Source organism: Aulonocara sp. 'chitande type north' Nkhata Bay, linkage group LG3 (genome assembly GCF_057382095.1).
Source record: "Aulonocara sp. 'chitande type north' Nkhata Bay isolate Kocher_YH1m ecotype deep benthic linkage group LG3, A_spYH_male_GT1.1, whole genome shotgun sequence".
Classification (NCBI taxonomy): Eukaryota; Metazoa; Chordata; class Actinopteri; order Cichliformes; family Cichlidae; genus Aulonocara; species Aulonocara sp. 'chitande type north' Nkhata Bay.
Window position 1 is genome coordinate 60,874,457 of NC_141346.1, and position 8,953 is coordinate 60,883,409.

Below are 8,953 nucleotides of genomic sequence, written 5' to 3' on the forward strand. Positions count from 1 at the left end.
GTCAGAATACACATGTGGCAGACATAAGGGGGTCAGACAGGAGCAGCATCAGTCTCTGCTCTGTTTTGTTAATAACGTAGAAAAATAGTTTTGTACAATCAAGCTACATCGACGGACGCTTTACCTCACGTACCCTAAAATGAAAAAGTAGTGACAGTAAGACGGAGGCTGCACATGACACCATGACTGAGTTCACAGCTGTTGCTTTGATTCTAACGTTTAAGACTTTTGGCATCGACTCCGTTTTAATAAATGAGTGCTGGGAGGCGTCGTTTGACTTCAGGAGCTCCTGCGATGCTCCTGCGATGCTCCTGCGATGCTCTTGCGATGCTCCTGCGATGCTCCTGCGATGCTCCTGCGATGCTCTTACTCTGCGGGAGAAAACCAAAAACCAAAAGTAGCAAACATGGAGCGATATGACTCGTTTAGATTTTGGGAAACGTGCATCGACAGGTACAGTGTCCTTTTCCCCGCGTCTTTAAAAATGATTCATGCATAGATCCCCCACTGAGAAAACCCTTTTATATACTTTCTCCTTTGTACACATTTTATATAGAACTATATATAATATCATTTCTCTATATCTATATTTTCAGAAAAATTCTTTCCACACAATAAAAAACAACAATTTAACAAATGCTTCAAACAAAACAACAAAAAGAGAGAAGATGGACGAAAGAAAATCACGACTGAGGCCAGTTTGGCACTTTGTCATGAGAACATGACAGAACTCTGTTAGTTGACGGTAAATAGCGAAACTCTATTTTTCTTTCGTTTTTCTTCTCCCTCGATGATAAATGAAACACAGCAGTACTTACTTGGCACCTAAAAATGCTGGTCGAATGAAAGATATCAGTGTTTTCATAGTTATATGTTTAGTGTACGCCTCCCCCTCCAGACTGCTCAGCAGATCGGGAATTTTTAGAGAAGAGCAGGAGGGAGGCGTGTCAAATGAGAGGAAGAGAGCAGTAATAAAACACGGATGTAGAAAAGAGAAGCATAATGTGCACATAACACACAGGAGATGGAAAAAGAGATGACGCCAACGTAAAAAAGAGAAAACAGCGAGGAGCGAGAGAGCATTCGTCCCTTTGACAAATGTTGGAGGTCTTGAGCCTGGAAACAGCAGACCGTCTTTGAAAACAGTATCTTTGAAAGATCTGAGTCACCCACCCCAAACTGCTCATCTGCTGCTGGACACTTCAGTTGCACCTCCACATGCCACCAGTGGAGGGAGCTGCCAAGTTTCACAGCACATGACGCAGCAGGTGTAGTTGCTTTTGGAGAAAGAAGAGAATAAGAGGACAGAACGAAGGCCCAGCGCATCATCTGGTGCCGGGGTCACGGCCTGCGGGGCAGCGCGTAGTGGTGGGAAAGAGCACGTCGTGCAGGCTGTGAAGATGAGGGACTAATTCCAGCCAAAAGGCCACTTTGTTAGCTCTGTAGTTGTCTCTGACACGAGGTTTCAAACCGATGTGAAGGTACTGCTTGTCCTTCCAGTTGAACTTGGTCCAGATGACCTCCTCGAAGCGGTTGGGCTTGGTATGAATGAACTCGGTGTCCTGAGGGACGGGCAGGTTGGGGTCCCTGGTGGAGCATAAAGGTTAAACGTTTCAGTTCAAAGTTATATTCAGTCTCCATTATAAGTAACATGTGGCATCAATACACTGAATACAGACAGGAGGCCCATTCTCTGTGCAACCTTTCAACTATCTAAGACCAACCGGCTGCTCTGGGATCTGGATGCTTTTGGTGAACCAGTATGTTCAATTCTTCAAAGCCACACGGGAATTAAACTAGCAACCCAGATTCAAGTATTCAAGATGACTAGAAGGCTATCAGAGAACATACAGTAACGTGTACAGTTTACACTACTGTGACATGAGGCCTACCCAGTCTTTGCGAAGTTAGTCCAGTAAGTCATGACCACAGCGCTCAGCATCACATCGTTCTTGGAGAAGTTGCACGGGAACAGGTCCGTGGCACCGATCATCGGTACGCCGAACACGTAAGGTATCTCGTCTCCGTGCGCGGCATCGGCCCACTCGGGCCGCGTCTCGGTTTGGCAGTGGTGGTAGAACGTGTAAAAGTAAACTGGGGACTGAAACTCAGCATGGAGTTTGGCAGTGGCCACAGCTGGTGCCACCCACTGGTGGTCCGTAAACAGGAAGTGAGTGAGAAATCTAGAGAGGAAAAAAAACTCTTTCTGATAACAGAAGGAGTGACAGGCAGCAGAGAGGAAGCATGACTGCATTATCCAAACATGTCTGTACTGTGACTGTGGTCCGGCTGTGAGGGGTTCGCAGGCCGATCTGTCAGAAACACCGACACTGAGATTGGGAGCCCACTACCTGGGGGATGATAGCATTACTGCCCACAGAGCCTCAAAGGTTAAGGCGCAGACACGCCGTGATGTGGATGAGTGGCTCTCTTTAGCACGCTTGTCTTGTTTGATGCACTTCACTGGGCTCACATGTTACTGATTCCATTCTTTACTCGCATGTTTTAAACGCTTAAAGCACTTTCACAGCTTTTGATATTCTTTTGAAAATTCATGTGAACTCAAGCTGTCAGAATTGTAATGTAAGCTTTGATAATTGTCCACATTTGTCATTTCGACGATTATCCGTTTATTTTAAAGAATACAGCAAACAGAAAAAAACGAACAAATCAACAAACGCGGCTCCTAATGAGACAAAACCTGATGATGCTGCAAAATGCAGTTAAGTGAGAGGAGGCTGTAAAATGGAATAACTGAAAAAGTGGCAGTGTACAGAGGTGGCGTCCTCACCCTCTGGGTAGCCGTAGAGGTTGTCAACAAAGCTGGAGATGGTGTAGTCGAACGCCGCAGCTGAGATGCCGTCGTTGTCCTCACTGTCGTCCACAAACTTCAGCCCCTCTCCCTGGTTCACTCCTATCAAGATGTCATAGTTTAGGAGCTCCCCCTGGTGGAGCAAATAAGGAAGAACATGCTGAGTGCTGGAACAGAGCCTGTGTGCATCACAAGTCTACAACAGGAAGTGCAGCTGAAGCACAGCTTTGTGAATTGGCAGCATTTCATTTCCCAGTAAACAAAATAAAGATTAGCTGTTGCCATGAAATTCCTACTATAAACTGTAAATACTGCAATATATGCAGGGTTCATACACATTTTTAGGGTCAAATTCAAGCACTTTTTAAGCACATTCAAGGTCAATTTTCAAGCTTTTCCAGCACATTACCAAAAAAGAAGCATGTTTCACTTTGCATCACCTCAGTAAGACCTTGTAAAAATTTAAACAAATCATCTGAGGTCGATTTAAATGTCTTTTGTTCCCCTTTTGTTAAAAGAGCAGCACACAAAAATACAGAAAAAGGAAACGGTTGCCTTACATGCATATAGTGTACAAACTCAAAAAAACACATTCCTCTTAAAAATTAAGAATGTGCAAATGTGAACAAATCACACATTCACACACTGGTGATGTAGCTACAGCCACCCTGGGGCGCCACCAGGCCCTCTGACCACCACCAGTAGGCAACGGGTGAAGTGTCTTGCCGGGTGAAGTGTCTTGCCCAAGGACACAACGACCGAGACTGTCCAAGCCGGGGCTCGATTACAAGGCGAACTCCTAACTCTTGAGCCACGATCGCCCAGTGGGGACATGGGGACATTTCAATTTCCAGCAGGAAGCTCCCCCTTTTTGTTAAACCCTTTAGATCAGGGGTCGGCAACCTGCGGCTCTTTAGTCCTTATAGTGCGGCTCCGCGTGGTTTGTGAAAATAAATTAGCTGAAGTGTATTTTATTTATGTTAGTTCTTTTTTTAACTTGTAGTTCTAAATTGGAAGATTATTGTGATTTTGCAATATACAAATAAAATTATATTTTGTTATTTTTTCATCGCTCAAAATAAGCGTCACACTCGCGGAAGCCGGTGTACCCGGCGAAACGCCGTGCATTTATCGAGCCTTTCAACCCCAGATAGGCCAATTATGGCTCTTTGGCTCTTTGGGTCTTAAAGGTTGCTGACCCCTGCTTTAGATGAACAGAATTTTTTAATTAAATACATAATCTTTAATAAATGTTCTCTTTTCTAAAAAGTAGGATAATTAAAAAAAACTTTTATTATACCTCTATTGAGTAGAAAAAAAACTCGTGTTTTCTGTCGTCTGTTATATAATATTAGGGATGTTTGTGACAATTAATTTCTTAATCGGCTGGACTAACCAATAGTCCACAACCAGGAAACACTGAAATTTTAAGTTAAGTTTGAAAACAGTTTAAAAAAAATACCCCATTCCAAAATGTCTTGTGACAATCTCATTGGCTTAGGGAGTGATGATGTCATAGATCTTAAGAATCTTAAGTCCTTTGATGTTTTTCCTTAAGTAGGGGTGAGAAACAGCAAGTTTTAGTTCGTTTCAGCAGCATCTGTGTTTGCAGCCTACAAAACGTTCACCACAAGCTCTTCAAAGTCATCGTATAGAAACTCCAACATGTTTCCAAGGAAAAAACAACCAATTCAAAAAGATTACGCCGCCTCTCCTTCCTGGCGTGGCCGGCCAATTTCCCCAAATGGCTCCTCATCCTTCCAAAGGGCGTTAGAGGAGAGTAGGAAGGAAAACTACCTTCTCCAGAAAAAAATGCAACAAATTGAAGAAGAGAAACTTCAACTGGAGGACAAATGTAGACGAATGGAAGCCCAAAATAAAGAGCTGGAAGAAAGACAACAGCGCCAGCCGGACATAAAAATTATTAATGAGGGCTGGGGAATCAAGTTTGCTCAGACCCGAGAGCAGATTGTGCACCTCATTAAAGAAAACAGGCAAAAGAGTGCAGAACTAAAAGAAATGACCAACCAGCTCCAAGACAAGAAAACGATGACTGATAAGATACAACGGGATCTCCAATACATGGACCGAAAAAATCGGCTCCTCCAAAGACAGCTCCATGAAGCTGTGGAAGAAAAGAAAGAATTCCTCCAACAGAAGGAAGAGCAGGACAAAAAGCAACGAGACATGCAGCACGAACTGAAGAGCATGCAGGAAAAATACCGCATGCTGAAAGAAAGCCTGGATGAAACACTGCGCCAAAATAAAGACCTTCTTCAACAGAAAGAGCAACAGCAAGAAAGACTGAAAGAAGGAAAACGTGTCGTCCAGGACTTTGAGTCTAAAAATCTAAAACTGCAAGAGTTTTGTAATCAGCTGGAGGACAAAGCAACTAAAGTGGAAGAAGAAAAGGACAAACTGGAGAAACGCTGCTCACAGATGCAGAGAAGGATCGATCAGATAGCGAGAAACAACTCCGAGCTCGTTAAGGGGATTTTGGTGGAATTCAATAACTTGAAGCGTGAAAACACTCAAATGCAGGCGCAAAAACAACAAGAAGACAAAATACATGAAGACCTGCAGCTCACGCTCCAAGAAATCCAGAAAAGAAACGAGCAGTTAGAAGACAAGCACAAAGAGGTCCAACAGAGAAATGAAGACATGCACAAGGACAAGCTGATACAGGAGGCAACATCCAAACAACTCAAAGACAAGCTTGAAGAACAACAAGCAACATTGGAAGAGGTGGAACAAAGATGTGAAAAACTTGAAGAACAAAACGCAGAAACCATCGATGAGCTGAGAAATCTCATCCTGGAGAAAAAAGCGCTCGTGGAAAAGTGCATGAAAAAAAAGAGAAAATGGTTCCACTTGTTCCGGAGGAGAGACGCTACTGCTTCCTCACCTGATGTAGCCTCGTCTTGCTCCACCTCTGTTAACCCCCCCAACCAGTCCCGGCCGTTGACTGTCCCCTCCTGAGCCTGGTTCTGCCGGAGGTTCCTGCCCGTTTAAAGGCAGTTTTTCCTCCCCACTGTCGCCAAGTGCTTGCTCAGAGGGGATTGTTGGGCTTTTCTCTCCTCTGCCTTGTTTCTTCATTTACTTGCTTGTTTAACTTTTTTCAACTTATCTAAATAATAAACCAATTAAATTTATCCTTTGAGTATTTTTCATCTCATCTTTACAGAATCTTTCCAAAACATTTTCAAACATTCAGATCTGTCTTTTATTTTCTTCTTGAAGCCTCATAAATGGTGAACTAAAAACCCGGAACATGGTTTGAAACATAGTTTCAGCTGAAACTGGCATAACATGCTGTGTGTGTGTGTGTGTGTGTGTGTGTGTGTGTGTGTGTGTGTGTGTCAGGATATCACTAGTTAGGTCATCATGTTTAGACTCATTCACTCCAAAATTATTTAGGCCAAATCTTTAAAACAGTGTCATTTCATACACATTTTCAATTCACTTCAATCGCACAAATGCAGAAATAATTATTTGCAGTATCTTATTTATTATGAGAATGTCATGCCTGATCATTTGTACCTACACCACCAAAAATGGGGGCAAAAGGGAGGAGATCATGTTTAATCGGTTATAAGAAAAGGTCAGAAATATAAGTGCCGACATGAGCAGTGTCCACAGAAACCTCTGACTCTCAGCTCAAAGCTCATATAAACCATTTCTACAACCAGCAAACAAACAAAGACACCGAACAGTTAAAAGAGCAGTGACGTCACCACGAATCTGTGGTCAGGTAATATCCATGTTTTGATTGATGATTTTCTGGAGTTAAATGTGAACCGAAGCATATTTTGGGTGTTATATGCTATTAAATACTTTTTAATTTATTTAAAAGTATTTAATAGCATATAACACCCAAAACATGCTGGGTGTGGAAAGAAAAAAATCAGAATTTCCTCTGTTTGAGTCACAGTAACTTTGACATAGTAACATTTGCAGTAAGTCCTAAATGTTCACCTTTAAAATCCCTCCCTCTGTTCATTTTGCCCACATCATGTTTCAGTGGTTGGCCTCAGGTTCTTCAGCTTCCTGACAGTCTGAAGTCAGCTGACAGAGTTTCACCTGCTAAATACACAGAAAATCTTGTTAAAGCCGCACAGTTTGCCCAACAGTAATATTCCCATTAAGCCCTTTCTAAACACTTTATAACAATGTGTCATCACTAAATTATAAACTTCTTCTCCAAATCTGCACGACTGCACTTAGTCACAGACTTTATTTAATTGTCCTGCGGCTGCTATCATATATTTTACCAAACAGTTCTTCTCACACAGTCACAGATATATTTCTCTCAATGCAAACTTCACTCATGTCTCAGACAGGAAACTTGAGTTTTTCTTTTTTTTCTGTCCCCACTCATTCAACTAATTTGCATATTGAGTCACATCTCGAGAAGTTGCCCTGACAACAGAAATGCATATTCAAAACATTGCTGCATAATTCAATTATTATTCTTTTATTTTTATTTCTACAGTCGTCACTTCTTTTGCTCAATCAGCTGGAAACCACTTCTAATTCACTATTTTAAACCTGCTTTAAGCTTCTAATCCCTGGTTGGTCCTCCCAGTCTCTTTTTCCTTGTCACAAAAGTCGCTCTATTGTCCTGCAACTTCCTGAGTTATTCCTCAGCTTCAGCCTTTAAGTGTGTTAAATCTACACCATTCAGCATTTATGTCATGTATTCACATTCATGAGTGTAAGCATGTCTTCATTGCGTGTATGTTGTGTGTTCATATTAATATTGAGTGTAAGCTGGTCTTCGTTGCCTCGATGTGTTTTTATAATCAGATTTAATTCCTGCATCTTTGCGCTGAACTGTGGATTCAAACTGTCTCACTTCTGATTCTCTCCAAAAACAATTTCACATGTGACAATTTCTACATGTGTGTTTTCTATTTTTCTATTCATTTATGTATTATTAGTTCATTTATTTCTTTATCTCTCTTTTCTTTTTTTCTTTACCTTTCTGTTGTGATGCTCTGGATGTTTCTAAACCCACAAATTCAGCCTCAACGTTCAACCCAACTTTCCTCTGCTGTCACTTTAACACGTCCAGCCTTCACCTCTCACCGGTCCTCGTCCCCTCTTCTCTCAACTTCCTGTGTGGCCTCCCAAATCAAACACAGGCCCAAATCAGCTGTTTCTTCTTCTCTCTTCCTCTTTTCAGTCTTTTCTTGGCGCTTAACTCCCAGCATGGCAAATATGAACTCAGACTGTCCCATCCAGTGGTTTCACACAGTCATGTCACTGGTACACTTTCCAGCTTGTAATTCAGAGCGCATGTTTCCATCAACATACATGCTGCTGGACCCTTCAGTGTTTTAGGTCAGGTGCACTGTCTTTTTGCCTGCAGTTAATTCTTCAAGTCCACGGTGTTGTTCTGTCTGTCTTCTCTCTTCATCAGGAGATTAACTGTCCTTTAAGCTTCTTCTCAGGATAAGGACAGGATGAGAGGTGAAGCTGTGACATTTTAAATCAAAGCCTGTTTTCCTCCCAATTCTGTTAATCTATCATTTTTCTGCTGTATTCTTCCAGGAGGTTGAGCAAGTCCATGGGCACCTGTATTAACACACTAAGAAATTTATTTAATATCATTTTCATTACTATTACTTTGCACTTTCATTCTCTAATTCCTCTGTTTTCATTTTGAAACGTCTCTCACAAGCTCACAAGCTATATTCAGACTTCCTGCTTCACTTCCTGCCAGACACACACTGCGATTGGTTTATAAAGGCCTCTCTTATTAAAATACATAAAACAATCTAATCAGAAAATAAGCACTAAGAATATATATTTATCTTGTAACATTGTTTAAGTTAATGAACAATTGTGTTGAAAACTGAGATTACAATATCAATCAAGATAATTATAATGATGGTTTTTGCTGTAATTAATTGTTGTAATTAATGTTGATGTTTACATGATCGAAATAACTTGAACACAAACACAAACAAACAAAGAGGAAGACCGCACCGGAAGGAAACAACTACAAGTCCCAGCATCCTCTGTGTTTAGGGAGCAGCAGTGAAAGTGAAAGCAGGAGGAGGAAGGTGGATCTGAGGCAGGTGAGTGTTAACATGAATATGTTTCTTCTTATGACATAAAATAATTCCACGCTGTTCG

General features: G+C 41.6%; 2 protein-coding genes across 2 annotated transcripts; one reads left to right on the forward strand and one right to left on the reverse strand.

Moving 5' to 3' along the window:
* Nucleotides 1–1,325: 1,325 nt before the first annotated feature.
* On the reverse strand, nt 1,326–4,479 carry LOC147336424 (neuroligin-2-like). Its single transcript, XM_086286191.1, has 4 exons — nt 4,441–4,479; nt 2,775–2,945; nt 1,893–2,206; nt 1,326–1,587 (listed from the first exon to the last, which is right to left on the reverse strand). Exons 1-4 carry the CDS (start codon nt 4,477–4,479, stop codon nt 1,326–1,328), a joined length of 786 nt encoding a protein of 261 aa, XP_086142317.1.
* Nucleotides 4,364–5,856, forward strand: LOC147336425 (uncharacterized). Its single transcript, XM_086287064.1, has one exon. The coding sequence runs from the start codon at nt 4,478–4,480 to the stop codon at nt 5,789–5,791; it is 1,314 nt and encodes a 437-aa protein (XP_086143190.1). The 5' UTR covers nt 4,364–4,477; the 3' UTR covers nt 5,792–5,856.
* The last annotated feature ends 3,097 nt before the right edge of the window (nt 5,857–8,953 follow it).

Bases quoted from the DNA above. Each gene is read 5' to 3' on its own strand.
- LOC147336424 (XM_086286191.1), bottom strand. From the start codon at position 4,479: ATGTTGGAGTTTCTATACGATGACTTTGAAGAGCTTGTG. The intron at 2,946-4,440 runs GTGAACGTTTTG...TTGCTCCACCAG, and splicing joins ATGACTTTGAAGAGCTTGTG to GGGGAGCTCCTAAACTATGA. The intron at 1,588-1,892 runs GTAGGCCTCATG...ATGCTCCACCAG, and splicing joins ACTAACTTCGCAAAGACTGG to GGACCCCAACCTGCCCGTCC.
- LOC147336425 (XM_086287064.1), top strand. From the start codon at position 4,478: ATGTTTCCAAGGAAAAAACAACCAATTCAAAAAGATTACGCCGCCTCT.